The sequence below is a fragment of the Ambystoma mexicanum genome, chromosome 2q (genome assembly GCF_040938575.1).
Source record: "Ambystoma mexicanum isolate Mex_15411 chromosome 2q, UKY_AmexF1_1, whole genome shotgun sequence".
NCBI classification, from domain to species: domain Eukaryota; kingdom Metazoa; phylum Chordata; class Amphibia; order Caudata; family Ambystomatidae; genus Ambystoma; species Ambystoma mexicanum.
The window spans coordinates 961044472-961065377 of NC_090924.1; the positions used below are offsets into that span (position 1 = coordinate 961044472).

The following is a 20906-nucleotide window of genomic DNA, read 5'->3' on the forward strand; positions in this document are numbered from 1 at the left end:
AGTCTCACCTGATGATTTGAAAAGATGAGTTCTCCATCCTGCATTGAGCGCAGGGGCGCGTAGATAACCAGTTGCTTCACTGGCTCGAAGGAATTGGTGAGTTCCAGAACAATGTTGACTCCGATATTCCCGGCAAGAGGCCGTAAGTATGTAGTTCGTAAGAGTTCAAATGCCTGACTTTCACTCTTGTCCGATTCCTTGCAGGTTGCAGCTTGACCCTACTAAAGAGTTCCTTGTTGCAACCGGTAATGTTCTGGTAAGGATTTTTATTATCCAACACAGTTCGATAAAATAATGTCAATATGTAACCTGTTGCTTTCTCCTTTATTCAGGCGCTGAGAGAAAGTATGAAGTCTCGGGGAATAATGCTTCTGGCTGTAAAATCAGGTAAGTCTTTTGCGGTGAGGAGGGTTCCCCTTGTTAGTCCCTTGTTTCACCTTGCTGTCCTTTTGTTTCCCCCTACGGGTTGGGGTTCGGCTAGGATGCAGTGGAAGCTGCGCCGACCCGTGAAGAAGACTAGTACCCCCGGTGGTAAAATCAGGTAAGTCTCTGGGGGGTATTCCTCTGTGTATTCCCTTGGCTCACTTTGCTGTTCTTGTCTTCTCCTTAGGTGCCGGAGTGCGGCAGTAACATGTAGGAGGATGCAGTGAAATGTGAAGATGCTGCGAAGGCCGGTGAGTTTAGCGCGGCGCTGCAGCAAACGAGGCGACGTGCATAAAATAACTTCTTTCTTCCAGCTCGAAGGCGCGATGGATCGGGAATTCAGGTAAGGATCAAAGGTATTGCTCTTGTTCTAACCTTTTCTCCTTCTTTCTCCCTTTTTCTAGGAGCTCCAAACTCGAGGCGGCATAGCAGAAGATTGGATGCAGACTTGCAGTCACGGTGAGTATTACGCTGCTGGATGCAGAATAACGCGAAGCGTGTGCTGCTCCGGGCGTGGTTTAAATAGCCTCCAAAGTAGTCCCAGGTAAGTATTCCTCCCCAGCACACCCGAGTAAAAAAATAGTCCCTAGGTAAAATAGTCCCTTCCAAGCCTCGTTTGGCTTGGAGCTCTTGCAGCATGGTCTGCATCAGGTAAGTTTGCGGCATGGTCTGCATCAGGTAAGTTTTAATCTATGAGCCTGGCGCCTATGGCTCTCCATATGAGCCTGGCGCCATAGGCGCCAGGACTGCACCCAAATAGCCCCTAGCGGGGGTTGTTGGGCTTGCTTGGGGTAACTTGATGCCTGCTTCCGGGGTTGCTGGACTTGGTCTGGGTCCCCGGGGGTAAGCATCATGACAGTTGGGTCATGCAGTGAAGTATCTTTCAATAGCTCTGTTAAGTTTCTTCTTCTTTTTTTTTATTGAATTTAGCTGAGAAACTCAACTTTTATCAAATTTAACATTTCATTACCATTTTACAAAAAACAAAAAAAAAACAATTTATCAATCTTTTGTGAGGAAAAGGAAACACCAAATGTACAAAATTCCAAATGTACAATATTACAAATATACAAAAACAACAACAATACAAAACAGCAATTAAGCTCTCAACGAAAGGAAACAACGCACCCAGATCAGTCACAAAATAGAACAAGCATAGGAATAATCAATTAATATAATCAAGATAAAATAGAAGGAGGTGATCTACCGAAAATTAATAGACACCTACATATGCACATAAGAATATTTACATGTTATAAAAATGGAATTAAAAATTTACCATTAGAACTCATTCCTATGCATGAACAATTTGTAATAACAGTCTAGGAGGTCTATAAGACCTTCGAAAAAGAGCAAAACTTAATAGATTTTCCTCAGACAAAACTGACTGCGTTACATTATAACTATGTAAACTTACATGTATTTTGGTAATATCCTCACCGCTCATAAACTTTTAAGTTAAGATTGACACTGGATCCACATTCAGATTTAAAGCATTCAAGAAGTTAAATGTTGCAATGCGGATACTGATGATTTTTGTAGATAGGATAGTTGGCCATCTGTGCTCTGAGGCCATCCAGCCAAAAAAAATCAAATGTTTCCAAAAGAATTTGGCTCTTAGATCTATCAATGCTGGACATTCCACTATTAGATGTTTCAAAGCTCCTTAATAGTTAAATCCGCACAAAATCTGCAAAAGTTCACTTCTCCATTAAGGAGATGTCTTCTTGATAACACATCCCTAGTGGGGATTAGATTAAAACGGAGGCGCAGAATACAAGATCGTACCTGAAGTGAGGGAGCTCTATACAAGTAACTTTCCAAATCTCTTAATTTTTTGTGTGCAAATGCATCGAAATCTTTACAGCCAAGACACAGGTTTCTGGTTATAATCCAATCCCTCTTAAAGATTTTATCTTTAGCTCTAGTTGGGTTCATGACGAGAGTCTCAATACTCACATCTGCCTTTGCAAGGGTTTTCATAATATGTTTTGACCAAGTGCCCACAAACATATGAGACGATGTTAACATATAGACAGAAAGAGTTGCCAAGATATTATCTGTCCATGTGTATGTTAGACATTTGCGAAAAAGGGCGCATAGCCGCCACTCATATTCCGCTGTCATAGAGGTAAGGCCCAACTCATGTCTCAGCCATGGACCTGGTACACACTGCGGCAAATGTAGAACTGCCCGCCAAAATTTAGCTTCTAATTTATTTAGAAAGGATGTTTTGATTATTTTTTTCATCTCCAAGCCATAAAGTATTTTCGGCAGCACTTTCTGTCGCCAATAAACAATTGCACAGCTAATTGAAAATTTGCATTACTTGTATAGTATCAATCTTGTCTGCGAAATTGCTGAGATTAGTTTACATTCAAGAGACCTCAACTGTGAGTCCGTTTGCACAGAACCGTCAACCAGAATCCCCAAATACATATAATTCTCAACCACCTCAACACTAGCATTTTTGATCTTCCAATCCATCTTTACCCTTCTAGTCATTTTCGGTGCATAATACACTATCTGTGTTTTTTTCATGTTTAGCACCAGGTCATCAGCATACCACAATGCCTTGATTGTTACACGATTCATCTTTGGAGAATCTGATTGCACCTGAATAAAAGCCTGCATCACATAATGGATGAAAAAGTTAAATAGGGCCGAAGCAAGGATACATCCCTGCTTCAGCCCTCTTGAGGTACAAATTGCTGCAGATAAGAGACCCATTACTGACAACCTCACCTTTATTGATGTCAGTGAATGCAGGCCGAAAATGATATCACACAAGGTGGCAGGACAGTTTGCAGCTTGAAGCTTGTCAAATAGTTTCACTCGAGACACAAAATCAAAGGCAGAATGGAGGTCGACAAATGCAAGATAAAAGGGTTGTTTTAGGGTCGGAGCCTGTGATTTTAATGCATTGAGTGTTAACAGATTAACCACCGTACCCAGCCCTGCGACAAATCCTGTTTGATTCGGATGGTGCTGATTGAAAGCTAATGACCACTTGACAAAATCCCTCAAAACTAAACGTGAGAAAATCTTGCCTGGAGCATCAAGTAATGCAATCAGACGATAACTAGACGGCATACCTCTATCGCCCTTTTTAAAGATGGGAACGATCAGAGAGGATTTCCATGACATTGATATGGTCTTGGAGATCAAAATCTGTTGAAAGATGTTATTCCAGATAGAGGCCCATCCAGTTGGGTTTTGTTTGAACATGGCATTACTTAAGCCGCCTGGACCCACCGCTCCAGAGGAGGAGGATTTTTTTATAAGTTCTTCTATTATTGCCTCAGAACACTCTAGGCGCCAGGTTTCTAGGCTCTGATTCTCATACTTATATCTGTCAAACTTTATATCTGCATAAAGATTTGAGAAGTCTGCAAGCCATGAGGCTTCAGTCACCCCACTTAGTTGGTCACAAGGTTGTGTTGAATTAGCCGTTTTATTCAATAGAGCCCACACTTCACCAGAATCTTTATTCTGTATAGTTTGCATGAACATTTCGCTTACGGACTGGAAGAGTGTCGCCTTCCTCGCCCGAGTCCAATTGCGATATCGACACTTGATTTTTCTTCGAATTCCGATGCGCTCACTTATTGGCAGCATGAGAGTAGCTTTTAAATCTCTCCTATACATAGCTCTGGATTGTTGTACAACGGCATCAAAGGTATGCCTATGAGTCTGCTGTGGTCTCCTATCAATATGAATGTTATGCAAAGTGGACAAAACATCCACATTAGAATCAGTCCTCATTCCAAAAAGCTGACGAGTACCCTCCTCATGGTCATCAAGTGATTTCTTTGTCCACCTAAGGCGAGATTTTTTGGTATTAACTTCAGGATGGTGTGTGTACCATTGTTTATTAAGCTCATGCACATTGCGATTCCATTGCCAAACTATGGTTAACGGTTGGTGATCGCTTGCAAGCTGATTACCAACCTCAAAATTAACAACCTTAGAGAACAAATCTGCGGTCATAAATATATAGTCAATGATAGATTTTGAGGTGCCCCTTTCCCATGTATAATGGGGAGGGGTATCTCCCAAGAATGCTCCATTTGCCATGAGAAGATTATGATCTGATGTAAATCTAAGGCACCGTTCTTGAATTAGGACACCAGAAGTCTTTTTTAGACTGAAGCAATCAAGGTTTAAATCACCGACCACAACAGTTGCAGTAACACTTTGGTCTTGTGCGTCCTTTCCCAAGACACATGACAGGTCTCTATAAAAAATGTCATCAGAGATACCCATAGGATTACGATACAAATTTATCAGGGCAAGTTAACCATTAGTATCACATATTTTAACCAATTGAATAAAGTTATTGGGGGCCACCCATTTGATCATGCTTAAGCCTTTGCTTGTTTTAATGGCCACCATAAGGCAGAGGTTGGTCTCCCCTTAGTTCCTACCATAGCTGGCAGCAAGATTATGTCATGATCATCCCACATAGGTGGTCTTTGTAGCCAGGATTCTTGAAGGACTACTATATCAAATTGGTTTAGAAATTGGCTTGAGGACCATTGCAAATGGGTATGTCCCCTGGTATTCTAATTCACTAACAATAAAGTAGATGTACTAGCCTCAGTTAGTGGTTATGTCCTAGAGGGGTTCAATTCTTCCTGACGCGGCATATCAATGGGACCACAATAAGAGCATGAGCAGATGGGCACCCACCCATAGGTTTTGTTCTCCCGAAGGCCCTTTTGTTCTTCAATCAGGCGTTCAGGGTCCTGTGCTATCAAAAAACCCATTTTGAACAACTCCATTTTGGCTTTCCAAATTGAGTTTAGTACCAATCCTGATTTTATCCACAAACGTACAATGGACAAATTTTGGTCACAAACAAACTCAACCTGGTCAATGTCGCTAGAGGAAATATCTTGTAAATCATGTACATCACCAAAAATATTGAGAACACTTGTTCTACATAAGTCGTATTTCTCATGGGGATCATCTCGACACTTCATAACCAAAGAATGACAGTTTGTGAAAGTGTTTTTCTGTTGTTGTCGACCATGTTTGCTGGGATTGCTGTTAGTGACAGACAACTCAGTTTTACCTTTCGTGTCTAAGAGTCCAAGTGAGCGTGGGCAATCAAAAGAACGTTTGTTGGCTCCCAGATCTGGCTTGGACAGCAGACAGGTTGCTTGCTCTGCAAGACATGTTTCCTTTCTCAGCAACGATGATTCACATTTGGCACTAATGATTTCACAAATCTCTTTATCATAACAATCATCTGTTTTCTTGTTTTTACTGCAGGTTTGGCCATGGTGGCTTCAGATACTCGTTGATTTAAATAAGCATCAACTGCTACTTTGATCGTATTCATGCGTTCCTGCAAATCACTACATGATCATTTGGTGCAAAATTTCTCACACAAGATTTTAATTGCGATTGGGACTGAGTAATTTTAGTGGGGGCAATGGTTTGTTGTACCATTCCACCGATCCCCACTGGGCATTTTCAATTAACTGCAAAATTTCGCTAAGCGGGGCATAATTCATGTTATTTTTGTTACTTATCTGAAGGGAACTTGATCGGATTTCCCCTATAACAGACGCAAGTTGTGCCATCACTGGTTTCAGAGGAAGTGATGTGGGGGCTTGAGAAAGTTCTGTCACAGGACTCGTATCAGTTGTTAGAATGGGTTGAGTCAATTGTACGCTCCGTTGATCTTGAGCCAGAGGTTTTAAAAGTATTTTGGAAACCACATTTGGTTTGAGCGCCGTTCTCTTTAAACGAATGGGACAAGTTATTTTTTCAATGTCACACTCGGCCCGTGAGCCACTTACATTTGTGCGGGCCTTTTTTTCACACTCCTTTCTAAACTGATCCAAGAGTCTTTTATGTTAATGACTTCAGGAACCGAATGTTCGACTGGACATATGATGTGTTTGAACAAAGGTAAGGCTGATGTATGCAGTTCTTGATTTAATGGTGTCGCTATTTCTTGTAGTGGAACACTTTTGTTGCCACCATTCATAGAAAGGGGTATGTCAGTCTGCATTTTGGTGGTCCACTCAAGAATTTGTTGTATTTGATTTGCTTGACTTGTGATTTTGGCATCCAAGCCTTCAAATAGTTTGAACAGGCTCGTGGTATTTACAGCGGCCAAAGTAATTTCTATAAGGGCCAAATTCTCTGCCGGGTTATCCAGATGACTCATCTGGATACGTCGCCACGGCATGGGCTGTAAAAAGGAGTCCGCGATGGATTTGGCAGATATATCTAACATATCCGCAGAATCATCATTTTGGCAAGAATCTCCATGTATGGTGCTTAGCTTTCCATCGCTTGGACGCCTCATTGTGGTATGCCATCCCCACACCACAGCAGCAAAAAATAATGATCTTCCCCAAAGGCGGGTAGTCTGGAAAGTCACATCCCTAGAATGACAAAGGTATTTTGAAGCCAGCCACACTTTCACAGGTGACATGTAAGTGAGAGCACACACGTGTGCATCGTCTCCTCCACACTTGCATCCTTGTCAAAAGAATATATGAGCCACCGGCTGAAGGCCAGACATAGCTACTGTGCCCTCCCCCGTCACCAGCTGCAACTCTCATCACACTGCTTTGAAATATCAGCAAAGTTTGGGGTTCGGGGGTGAAACGACCCCTCCACTTCCCATTGTGTTAAATATGGCACAAACCAACGTGTTAAATATGACACAAACCAACAAGGCTTCACCTAAATAATAATGCACCCCCCGCCCCCAAAAGCTACTCTTTTTCATCACTAGAGCATCTATAAGTGAAATCCAACTGAAGAGATGCAGGCAGGTGGGCATGGGTGGGAACTCAAAGGAGGTAGTGTTATAGCTCACGAGTGCCTGATAAAACATCACCAGTGCAATTCAAGATGTGGAATCAGAAAATACAATATTAAGGCTTTTACACCATGCAAAGAGAAATACACCAACACAGGCTTGTAAAGATTCCCAAAATCTTTATTGCAATACTGTACAGTTTACAAAACAAAGTGCACAAATAGCTATTTGGCCGTCAGTACATCACAGAGACCACCAGCAGGTTCAATGTGAGCAGTGAACAGGAATTGTTAGCTGGACATCAGCGTATTTATACAATTTCTTCATAACGATGTCCAGCCTCCTACAAGTTAATCATGTACTGGGCTAGGGTTGCGCCAGGTTCATTCCTAATTTACATATCTCGTGCATGCGGTTTACCTTTTAATACATTTACTCACAAGCACTATTATTCTCTGGGTTTAACTTTACACTCTTTACACATTGCTTTAATGCAGGTCAAACAGATGTTTTGCATGTTTTAACAGTGTTATTATTGTTCTTATATACTTGTAGGTTAACATCACCGATTCAAGTAATCCCCTGATCCCGAGGTCAACAAAGGACATGGTCTACATGACCCTAACATGTAGCCTGCAGGCAGGTTGGACATTAACTCTCCTACAAAGGTTGAAGAGGTTAAGTTAGAACAAGAGAACACAGGTCGGCCATTTTAGGCCACGGGGTGACTTTGCATCAATAACTAAAATGGCAGCTTTGACCTAAAATGGAGGCTCGATTAACTTAAGGTTACGACCTTGCAATGCGGATTTTCTCGCAGAGCGACTGGGCATAGGCCAACATATACAATGAGGACGAAACAATACTATATCAGTTTTAACAAAGAGAAGGGCTGTAATGCAGAATCAACACCCCACTAATCACATTAAGCACTTTGCATACCATAGTCATGTGCCCAGTCATCACCTTTCTATTTCTGTCTCATCACAAACAGTGAACCCTGCCCTGGCGCATAACTTCTGCAGATAGAGTGAGTATTCACATTTTCTTTTTTTTCTTTTTTTTTAATGCGACTGCACTTTTTTGGAGTGCTACTTTGAGAATGTGCACTGACCAGTGAGTACACCATGGCGAATGTGCTGCTCAGGTGCACTTAAGTTATTCTTTATTCGTGATCACATTTACAACACATGCACAGTGGCGGACAGTTATCTTCTGAGGATATGCCCCAACATGGAGCCTTTGGTAAACAACGACACAAGCATATAATGTGGGGACAGGCTGTCCTTGCACACGAGTGCCACATTGTTTCTAGGCACCCCTACCTCTTGTTCAAATTTCAGTAGCAGTGTTTATTCACTCTCTGATGAGAGGGTGTTAGTTTTAGTATGATACATTATATAACCAATGCCCAAAACGCCATTGATTATTTTCAAACGCATACACCTGTTGAGTTTTATCAAAAGACAAGAAAAATAACCATTTTGGGTGAATATATGGCCAGAGACCACTCTCTTTTTTAACTATATCAACCTTGACAATTAACCGATTAACAATTGTCAAATGATTCCACTGATTGATAGGGCTATGATATATGGCAGCCTGCAGAACCTGTACAAAAGACTAAAAATAATCTCCTTATTACAGGCTAATTGTGATATCACTACTGACACATATTAAGAAAATTAAATCACTACTGCTATATAATCAGTTATTCACACCAGGAGTGAGAACACACAGTTACCGCCTGCATTTTCCAGCCACCGTGGACCATCCACTAATGGTGCCATCTGCATTGTGGGGAGGCAACAGGGAGCTTTTCCCTGTTGCCTCTCCACACCATGCCCTCTCCCCACCCCTCTGAGACAACCTACACCCTTCCCCACTTCCCTCCCTGGCCTCTTACTTGCTTGCTGGAGGTTTGTGCTCCGGTGCCAGCACTCACTTTTGCCCTCAGTGCTCGCCATGGAAATAGAAAAAGGTCTAGGTTTCTTTTCTATTTACTATGGCAGGGATCAATGTGTTCTATTTTTTTCATTGGCCATTGGGCTCATGCAAGATGCGCAGAGCCTGTTTCTCCCATGTAAACGAAGCAAACTAAAAATTGGTGCCCCGGACAGAGCCCCGGGAGCGACGAATATTCACCCCATTGTTGGGCTGGCCATGTATGCCCGATGCTCATGTGATAGCCATATTACGCTTCAGTTGTAACATCACAATGCCTGTTGTTTGAGCCAGCAAAGGGCAGAGCAGGATTTCAGTTGTCACGTCAGCACTTAGTTAAAGCTGTGACAAGGTTTTCAGATTCCTTTCTTGTAAAATAGCTTTCTGTGACCCTTAACAGCCATTAACTGATGATAATTATTTGGGCTAGTATGTTTATTTTGTGGTGTGCTAGGGTTTACTACATGAGAGCAAGAATCTGCATGTTTGTACTTATCTTAAAGCACAAAATGGAAATGTGTTTTAGATGTCTGTTATTAAACAGCTTAAATTATTATTCTGCATATTGTTTTCTTTAAATCCAGACAGATTCTTCATTGATTATCTGTATCAGCAACTGGACGATCACTTACATTTGATTAAGCAAAATGCCAGGAATTAAAGATCTATAATAAGGAATAACATTTCCCTTCCCGCAAGGATATCACAAGTCACCTCGGAGTTCCCTGACCTTACAAAGGGTATTGGCCTTCAGGCTAGTTCCTCTATTTGGAACACATCCGTGACTTGCAATATCCTTAGTACATATGGTAGGGGGTAATTTATTCCATACATAACTTCAGCACTATATTTAAATAAGCAGCTTATTTACTTTGAAATCAATAAAAAGCAAGAGTGATTGTGAGTGGGAGTCAGTCGACAGCAGGTTTGCTTGCACTGCAGTCAATTTGACTGATTTAAGCCTTTACTGACACATACCTTCATCATCATTACTTTATACGCGTAGAACTTCTTGCCTTTGCCTTTCCCAAGTGCTCCTTCAAATTTTTCCACGAACGCTTGAGAATCCCTAATAAAGGAAAATAAGAGCAATTTTGTAAATATTCACGACAAATAGTGTGATTTAAATTGTAGATTTGTGTAATTTGCAAGATATGATTTTGAGAATGGATTTGTATGTATCTGCACGAATGTAAAACCTCTCATTTTAAAAGTGTGTGTGTTATGTGGACATTTAGCGACGGTATTACATCAAACTCAAAGGCAAATCTGCAGTTGTGTGTTCTCATGATAAGGTTCTCAACATGTCCACATGGGCTGTGATTGATTAAAAATGGCAAGGAAAAGCTTTAGGGTTCAAAGAAAACGTTGAGCATTACATTTAACTGAAAATTGAAGGCTGCCGGGTTATGAATCCTGAGCAATGCCTTAAACTGTAGGCAGTTTACCTCTATGCCCCCATATTGTTCTACATTATGCTTAATTACAAACGTTGTGTGGTGCAGCCACCTGCTAGTATGTGCTGGCTACTGGTCTGTGCACCATGTGAGGGTAGTGGTGACACCATGCACTCTAATGATGAGCAGAGGAGACGCACATCGTTTGAGGCATGAACATACCAATAAGAGTGGGAACTACTTCTGACCAGGCACAGAGTCATAGCTGCCATGTTTCCCAGTGCTATCTCTAGCCAGTCATGGTTTTCCCCAGCTAACTGGCTTGATGTGTTCTGCATGTAACTGGGAAACTTGGCAGCTATGTAGAATTGCCACATTACACCACCTGAGTTTGAAAATCAACCAGACCCATTTACCGGGTTGGGTGCAGTCATACATTTAACATGGTCCTCCGGTCTGCTTCTGCAAACTCAGCCAAACAACATAAATGATAAATAGCAAAGTTAAAATGACAGAGATCATCTTTAATTTGAGTCACCTATCATGGTAATTTAGATCCCATATTTCCTTTCCCATTTTGACCTTAAACTGAAAGTAGCCTTTCTGTCTCTGTCTTGTTCCATCTCCAATCATCTGGTTCTGCCTATGGCCAACTTGGCCATCTGGAACCTTTTTGCTCTTGATGGCTTCCTCAGCATCTCCTTGAGGTGTCCCAGCCTCCCCTGCTGATGTTCCTATTTTCTCTTGCCAATTACTATATCCTCCTCGGACGCACAGCTCTAAAAGATCTTCAACATCTATGTTAATGTTAAAGGACATTTGTACTGCGCACTATCACCACCGGAGTGGTCCCCTGGCGCTCTGGCGGTTCTGAAAAAGGAGGGGAGGATGAGTTAGTGGGATGAAGCAGGAAAAGTGCAAGAGAGCAGTGATTTGCTGTTGGCAGCCTCAGCCCGGTGGGTCCGTTGGCTGGGCCTCAGGTGTTTGCGGCCGGTAGACGTTGTGTACTGTTGTGCACGACTATCTGTGTTTTTGTTTCAATGTTGCAGTGTAGTGAAGTTTGTGCAGTTTGTTGTGCTGTACGTTTGGTTGTGTTTGGTTTGGAGTTTGAGAGGTGTATGCAGAAAGGGAAATTGTTAGTAGGGTTGGTTAGTTTACGTCTCTATCCTGAGTTGAGGCGCTCGGTTTGCATGGTCTCCCCTGATGCCGCTCTGTCCAGATCTGGGTCCGACTGGCATATAAGGTTCCTTACTCTTCAGGCCCCCACCTCTAACATGCTCTCTCAGTGCTCCCGTTATTCTCCTTTAATACTCCTGTGGCAAGTGCATCTGCCAATGTCAACCTCTTAGGTAGTGTGGTGATTGTCAATATCTCGTCAATTCCATACCACTATGGTACCTGCCGGTAACTAAGGGCAGGCAAGGTGTTGGTGGGATTGTCTGGGGTAGTTGACTCAGACTCTGTGCGCGCCGTCTGTGTTCCAGTCTGTCCGGTGTCACCCATCCAGGTGTTGTGCAAGTTACCCTCTCGGTCGGGGATGTCTGTCTCCTTTCCGGTTTAGTCACACTTTTTTTTTTGGTTTTGGTTTCCAGATTTAGTCTGTGGTGTTGAAGAGCCAGGTTTTTAGTGATTTCCTGAATTTTAGGTGATCATCAGTGTTTTTTATTTCTTTTGGGATGTTGTTCCAGGTTTTTGCGGCTAAGTGGTAGAAGGAGGTGCCTCCAAGTTTTTTCTTAAGGTATGGTTTGAGTTCCAGGCGGATTTTGTTGCTGGATCGGAGGGGTCTCGTTGGCTTGTAGACTGTTATTTTCTTTCTTTCTATGCCAAATGTTGGCACAAATCTTTCCATATATACCACTAATCTCCAATCATAACCTGCTCCAACAACCCACACTGCTTGAATAGCAAGTCTTGCTTTTTTACTTTGCTACCTCCTCTCTCAGGGTGGATCTTTAGTAGATACCCTGGATGTTTGAGCCATATTTGAGTAAAGTCTCTGATTGGATATATTCTGGGGAAGCACCATAGGTTGTTGTAAGCTTAGGGGGAAGGACCAGTGATATATCTGATTGAGCCACACGCTTGGATTTTAGTTGTGTTCTATGGATTTCGTATACCAGGCTCCTTGTGGTGGTGCTTTCTGAGGATGACTTAAGTTGTGAACCATTGCTGGGCATGAGTTTTATTCTGTGAGATTCGGCTTTATTAGTGTGTGAGTTGGGAGTAGTGTTTTTTGGGTCGACGGTGTTGGCATTTGTTGATGATTAACACATGAGTTGGAACACTGTTCCCGATGCTACTCCTGCTTACAGTTTACGATGGACCGCTAGATTAATCTGGGGTTCAAGAAGAGTTAAAGTATGGTCCCTGTTAGGTGACGGTTGAGCTGGAAATGTTGGCAGTGTTTCCCCTAGCTTATTCTAACTCACTAAAAATAATTTTGCTTAAAGGGAAAGATGCTTGCATTCATGTTGGCATTTTGGGACTGGCAGATATGGCATTCAGGCTCTTTTATTTGGGAATGTGCCTGTCTGCTTTATCTGGCATAATCTTGCAAGGGGTTGTGTTCAGGTCATTCCTGTAAAGCCTGCTGAGCAATGAGGCAGAGGCAAGGTGACCAGAGCATCCTGCACCTGTTTCCCCAGGCCCTAAAATTCTCTAGCTTGAGGTGAAACCCAGCCACTGAGTCACCTTCCTGTCAATCCCCGGACTAAGTCAGGGGACATCATTCCATTTCTCACCCTCTTTCCTTAGTCATTGGGATAGTAGCTAAGGTACTCCAAGTTGGAAGGTTGGTGCAATTTGTGCTGGGTGACCAAGGAGGTGTACGGTTGAACGTCAAGGCACCACGTTATGACCTGCTGGTTGGTATACATGGCTCATCCATCAAGCTGCCTCACTTGGGTCCATGGTGAGTCATGGTCTGTGAGTGAGGGGGATGTGGATTTTGAGTCTTTTTTGCCAGTTCTGTCACCTCCCCGTGGAAAGGCATGAGGACCCAATCCTGGTATTGTCATTAAGAATAGTCTCAAGCACTGTGGTCTCCTCAGGAACAAGAAGGCTGTATGGTGCAAACCTCAGTTGAGCAACTCAGACGCAATGCTGTACCTGAAAGGTTTTGGTACCATGATGAAAAAGGAAGACTTTAACATTTCTCTGGTAGTCTTGCTCAATGACAACCGCCCCTGCATCTATACCATACTTGACCAACAGGCCAACCGGTGATCATCCATGGGAGCACCAATCCCAGTCCCATAAATATTAGCAACTGTCCCTTCATGGGGATATCAACTATGTCAGTGAGATAGAAATTTCAGCTTGTCGACCCCAGGGTGGCTCTCATGGGAATGCTGCCAGGGTATTTATGGTGCACTCTTAATGAGAGGTGGGGCAGACTTTCATCACAGTCTTTGTACACTCCACTTTTCACACTATATGTCACAAAGTGATAGTACTGGACTCCGAAGGTAAAGTTTATGATGTTCATTTTAACAGATAGAGGAAGGGCCAACCCAAAGTCAAAACTAGCAAAAGGGAAAGGTATTTGGTAATCCTCTTCACCCTCTAGTGCCAAGTTCTCCCCCCACAGAATGTTCAATCTTTGCAAACTTGGTAGTCAAAGGCTTTCCGAGGTTCTATAGCTGAGGTCTCCAGTGGTCATGCTGCAAGTCTGCTTTTCGTTGCTCCTCCTGGCTCTATATCTGTAGAGCCTTGAGCAGCCGTAGATACAGCTGAGTGTCAAGGCAGTTGTAACAGCGTTCCCTGTACATGCTTCTATGCATTTGAAATGTTGCAAACTGAATGTACTGTTTCCCCTAGATTGCGACATTCATTACGGATTCCAGAGTTGTTAAATGTGGTCCCTCTGATGTGCTGGCTAAATTGGCAATGGTGGCACTGCACCCACTACCTTGTTTAATTCCTGAAAATGGTTCTCTTTAGGGGAAATGTGCTTGCATTGACGTTGGGACTCGGGTGTGGCTGGTATGTACTTCCAGCTTTCTTACATGAGGGGGGGATTGTCCCCGTACCTAGAAGGTTCTTTCAAGGGTGTGTGCTTATGTCAAAGTTCTTAGAGCCGGTCTGTTCTGGAGTTGCAGCGTGACTGTGCTCTGGCAAGTGTTCAGAGCAGAGCAATCATGACCAGGGGAACCTCCCCATGCCTCTGCTGGACCCAACATTCACTAGTTCGGAGTGGCACCCGGCCTCATGAGTTACCTTTCTGCCAGTCTCCAGACCTCTTCACACTGTTAGACCAGAAACGACCCTATAGTATGTATAGTATGTTGGCCAGAAACCAATCGCATCATGTGACAAACATCGCAATCACGGAATCGTCAATGTAACCAAAGGGCGTCCATTTTGTAAAATGTCAGCCATTTACTTTTTCCTTTCTGTCAAAACGCTTTGCAAAATGTATTCTATGCTTCAAACTCACACAAGGACACGGCCTGAATGCTGAAAGACTAACACAGACAGGAATGTCAAACGATACAGTTACATTGTTTTTCTCCCTCATGAAGTCCTTGAAGGCGAGCAGGAGCCGCATCTAGTCAGCAGACCAGGTGCCTGTCTTGCAAATGCTGTAGTAAAAGGCAGTTAAAGAATGAATTAGATTCTTTTAGCGGTACTCCTTCGCGGAGACTGGTATTTTCTGCTTCAGAACTGTCTGACCCTTAGTTCATGAATCGAAACACATAGATAACGTGCTAAGGAATGTTTCTCTGCTACGAACATGATATCCTTGCTGAACTAAGAGCTCTATTTTCCCCATAACAGAAAGCTGTTTCTGCTACTATTGCAAGAATAACTATATTTAGACTGAATAGAGATTTGTCATAACATATCATAATTGTCATGATTGTCAATCACCGAACCCTAGCCTGAATGATACATTTATGGGCGGATTCAATTGCCTTCAAAAAGATTGCATGTTATGTATATATAGTTGCTTGAGCGTTGCTCGCTCTCTTGCGTCTCACGAGGTCTGGGAACACACGTCGCGAGACGTAGAGACCAAGTCGGCCGACTGAGATACTTAGAAAATAAACCAGACTTGTTTGGGAATCGAACCTCGTGTCTGTCGTGTCACTACTGTATATGGTTATTGTGCCTTAGTTTCCATATGCGGTCTTTATGGCCTAGCAACACCACACACTCCTCTCTTACCAAAAGTGCAAAGAAGTCATGTAAATGTCAAAATCAGCACTAAATATGCCCCAAGAACATAGCATACCATATTATATTTTCTATCCTGTCAAACACTTTGACTAACGTGTGTTCATTGTTGTTCACCATTGCTTGAGCATTATTAAATATAGTCATTTACATATCAATGTAGCCTACACTGCAGTAATATGCACATCTAGTGCCTGCTTAATACTCTAACTTCTTACAAAGTTCCAATATTTCTTTATGCTGTGGTACACTAAATATTTATTAAAAGGTGTTTGTACATAGCTACCTTTACAATATTGTCACATCCTGATTACTGCCTTGAAGGAGACAAATGACTGAACGCTGGGTATCAATGCTTGTGGTCGCTGTACTCCAAGCTAACCAAAGCAGTTATCAGTGTGTGTTGTCGTCTTGGAAGGAACTGAGGCAGTAGTTTAATATTCTTTTAGCTTTCTCCCAAGAGCAAATGGAATTACACATGAAGAAAATGTTCGACATTGTAGAGATTTGAAGCACTCTGGCCTAATTATTCATATGCATAGCAGTGATAGAGCCTGGAGCATTGTGTTACCTTAAGAGTGACAGTTTCTTTTTCATACGCCACGGCTTGTTCCTTATGGTGGCGATAAGTTTTTTCTTTTCCTCCACTTGCTCCTTAAGTTTTTCCATCTCCTCCTCAGTCATAGAAATGTCATCATCATCGGAGCCTGCATCAGAAGATGTAGGGCTTTTTGCAGAAGAAAAAATACAAGAAACATTGTTAATGTGTAGAAAGGGGGTTTGTATAGGTATAATTGAAAACGTTTTCTTCGGTATTAAAGCATCTAGAAAGAAAATATTTCAATTCAGAAAAACAGAAAAAGGACATTTCTCTGATAAATCCTCTCCATCAAAGTTAGAGAAAAATTGAAGGAACATGAACTTTTTCTGAAGTTATTGGGCCTAATTACAACTTTGCCGGTGCAGAAATAACGTGCTGGTATTACTGTATACAGGCACGTTTCTTCACAGGGTAATACCAGCAAATCCCCCCATGGAATGGGAATTTACCTCAAAATACACCAAACTGAGTGCCGGTAACAGTTATACAGTTTGCTGGCTTGGTATCCTGGCAGATTTACCACCAGGATACCAGCAAACTGTAATGAGGCATTGTTCCTAAAAAGCCACCAAACATGTGACCTGCATTTCCAAGCCTAACCTGCAAGTTTTTGCATTTCTATCGCATCCTGCTAAGGCTCCTAGAGGGTCATCTTTCATGCCTGATGAATACATGAAAATGTCAGTAAAAGTGGGGGTACATTTTTACCAGTCTGCAGGATTTTCTGCAGTTTGTCAGGTGTAGTTGGGAAGCAGGACAGGCTTTGCATGTCCCCCTACGTCTCCCGCTCATCCTGACAAATGTGGCTGCATTACACAAGCATGTATTTTTATGCTGTCAGTAATGCAATGGATTCCTATGGAATCCACCTGAAATGATCACCTGATTTCATGTAATATACTGTAATACCACCATAAATGTTGAATTGTACGAGACATTTAAACTTTTCCAGAAACGTAATGGAAGTGTACAGCAGATGTTACCTTTGTTTTACTCTTTACTTGTCCACTGTCTAGTGGAAAATGGTGCATTTTTGTGTGGAGGGTAGTTTTTGGGACATCCTGGCAAACAACGCTGGTACCCTCTGTGCAATTTGAGTAACCGTATGTAAAAAACAACTTTGAAACTAGCATTGAAAAGAAACGCCCCCTGATTTCTCGTACGTCCTAAAAAGCAACAGCGTTTGAAGTAATACTCGCCTCCATATATTTTACTGAGTCAGGACATTTATTGAACTTTAGCATAGAATACTCGGATTCTAAAGCAAGATCGGAAGCTTTTATTCTGCTAACATAAAGAGCATTTATTCTCAAAGTTATTACATGGTTAATAGATTTAAAATACATGTCATTAAACCAACCATTCAGCTGGCCAGTCTCCGACGTAAACCATTCCTTCTAGTCTCATTCCAGCTCAAAGGTGTTTAAAACAGTTAATAGCCCCCTTTGCTTTGTGTGTCCTGAAGACAGTTGTGTCAACGTCAGCCTGCTCCATACTCCATCAAACTCAATGCCCTAACTTGGGTGACAGCATATGTTTGCGAGGCTCACATAGGGGATGGAGAACTGCACTCCTCTCTTGAGATCTCAAATCCAGTGTTTTCCTCTCATTGGCCTTAAAGTAACCCCATCACACAGAGATTAGGTTACACCAGTATCATCTGATTTGACGTCGAATTAGTATTAGATTGAGTTCCATAGGAAACATGGTGAATTGAACAAAAAACTCCAGCTTGATACATATAAAGTCCAGCGATTTGACACTGTGTTGCTTGCGATATTACACAGGAGCATGCTGAGCTGCCCCAAAAAGACTGCCAATTAAAAACTCTTCTTATAGTCACATTACAGATTCAGGACATTTTGCAAGTCCCAAAAAGAGGAGCACCTCAGGATTGAGTAATCTAACCCCTTTAAGTAACCTGATCTATACACTAGAGGGTGCGCCCCATCAGTGAACCCTTCATACCTGTAGCCAGTTTACACCTCTGACCTGTATGTGTTCACTGCCTTGTATGCCAAACAGGCAGATTATGGATGTACACTAGAACCAGTTCAATAAAGAGCTTGTTCCATGCACCAGCCACGCAACGCAGGCTTATAAGATCTTGCCATCTCACAGCCAAGACCAACTGATTAGCTTTAAGTCTGTCACAGTAGCTTAGTTTTTGCCCCATGCCCTGAAATTATTCAGTTGTGCTGGATTCCGTTTCTCACAAGATGGTGTGGTGGAGTTAGTGGATCCTGGAGAAAAAAGGAGAATGGTAAAGGAAAATTGGAAAATCTATAGTGCGCTCCACCAGACCTGCACACCTAGCTTGGATTGTCTGAATCTGTACAATCTTTCAGGGATCCATCAAAGGTCCTAGGACTGCACTCACATACAAATCACCATCAAAGAACTGACATTCATAATAGACATAATATTATCTGATATTATTTAATAAAAGTACATTGAAAGTACAACATCATTCAGTAGAAAACCCAGAGAATTCAGAAATGGTTCTTAGATCAGTGACTACTTTTGCATCTACATTGAGAAATTAGTCAGAAAAAAAATTCACAAGAGCCCCCTGAGGTTTGTGATTTATAAAACAGAAGCCCTTGCAGCAGAAATCATCATTGATTATCATCACCTGCACTTGCTGTGAGCTGTAAGTTAAGGCTGCCTCCCTGATGACGTGTAAGAGCACAGAAACTGGTCGGAGGAGAACACCAGTGGCTGAGAAGGTTGTGCAGGGAACTGGAGTGCGCACCTCTCCTCCTTTTACCATATTTCAAGGACTGAAGGGTGGAATCTTCAAGACCTGATAGGGTGCTGCACCGGGGTGATATATGCCCTTCTTTGGAGTGCCTCACTGCAGGCTACTCCCCCCCTTTATCCACTGTGGGATTCGGCGTGAGCTTTTTCCTTGATAACCTGATGACTACATCTACCAGAAAACCTTGCAGCAGAAATCATCATTGATTATCATCACCTGCACCTGCTGTGAGCTGCAAGTTAAGACTGCCTCCCTGATGACGTGTAAGAGCACAGAAACCGGTTGGAGGAGAACACCAGTGGCTGAGAAGGTTGTGCAGGGAACTGGAGTGCGCCCCTCTCCTCGTTTTACCATATATATATATATATATATATATATTCAGTAAAAAAAACTTTGTTAAAGGGACATTATGGTTAAGTTGCTCTACTAATAACATATGTAATTTAGTTAAAAAAAAACGTTGTTAAAGTAAAACCAAAAACCCCCTGAAATTCGTCAGTTATGGTAAACTAATCAACCATAACTCGCGCCACCATCATGCACTGCTAAGACTAACACCCAGGACATCAAAGATAACATCACAAATGTCATTGATGACATCACATGTCTGGCTCCCTCTTTTTTCTTTTACTGACATATCTAGGCCAGTAACAGTCAGGAACTAAAAAATCAAAAAGTACTATATTTGTAGACTTATACTTCAAATATGTTCTTACAGTAATTCACTTGGGGTTCACTCACAGCATATGAAACATATACATAGGAGAAACACAGACTTGGAAGACAGCAATACTTTCTATGTATGAAAATGATCAGTAAGGTTATGAACACGTTCTTATAGTTCTGCTGTTTTTTTATTACTGTCCTTTCCCTGGATATGCTCATATTTGTATTATTGTACTCACACTACTTTCCTTAGGGTCCAGTCACATTATGTGATAGTTATATATAGGGAAGTAGTAGCTTTGAAACAGAGCTATCGTCTCTGTGCATGAAGATAATCAGTTAGGTGATGAAGATTGTCTGGTAATACTGCTGTTTTTTTGTTTACTTCATTTTCCCTGTATATGCTCATATTTGTATTTGTTGTTTGTTCGTGTTTTGTTTGCGATAATGCAATTATGTGGTAGGTGGGTTTTATTAGGTACTTATTACAAGTTTACAGTATGCAGAACTCTAATAGGAAAGGATTTATAAGTTTAGTATTTAACATAGCAAGATTATTGACATTGCACCTCCATCACGTCTGTTGCACACTATACCTATGTTTCTACATATGTACCTTAGTATACTGGAAAAAACTTCATAATACAATGCTATTTGGATTAGGGCATTGCTTAATGCACTACGTACCTCATGATATTTATTCCAGTGATCCTTGACACTTTTCCATTAACATTACAATAAGAATCCCTTGTACAGACTTTTTCATGAAAATTAAATGCACATGTGATGCTATCAGTGATGGCGCTGTCCTTAGAACACACAAGATGTCCGCTTCTCCGTAATTAACCCAAATGGGGGTGTCCTAAGAACAATATACCTGTTTGTACTGTTCGTAATTAAAATGGAGGTGTCCTTAGAACACACAAGATGTCTGCCTGTCCACAATCACCCAAAATTGGGGTGTTCTAAGAACACCCCCCCTGTTCGTAATGCCCGCAACCAGAATGAATATATCCGTAGAGCACATATCCCGTCCGCCTGTCCGCAACGTTTTGACGCACATTTATTTTATTCAGGGACTTCAACAGTTAGTAGAACACCCGCGCATATGCGCATCACACACTTGGGTCCTATGAACATTGCACCTGT

The 20906-nt window shown here is 42.0% G+C and overlaps 1 protein-coding gene across 1 annotated transcript in view; it reads right to left on the reverse strand.

The window, feature by feature from the left end:
* The window catches only part of LOC138568821 (transmembrane channel-like protein 2), a 636652-nt gene extending 619663 nt beyond the window's left edge, over positions 1-16989 (reverse strand). The window contains exons 1-3 of the mRNA XM_069646590.1: positions 16931-16989; positions 16301-16456; positions 10133-10223 (exon numbers count right to left, since the gene is read on the reverse strand). Of these exons, the coding sequence (XP_069502691.1) occupies positions 10133-10223; positions 16301-16456; positions 16931-16989 (306 nt within the window). The remainder of the gene's footprint in view (positions 1-10132; positions 10224-16300; positions 16457-16930) is intronic.
* Between the last annotated feature and the right edge of the window lie 3917 nt (positions 16990-20906).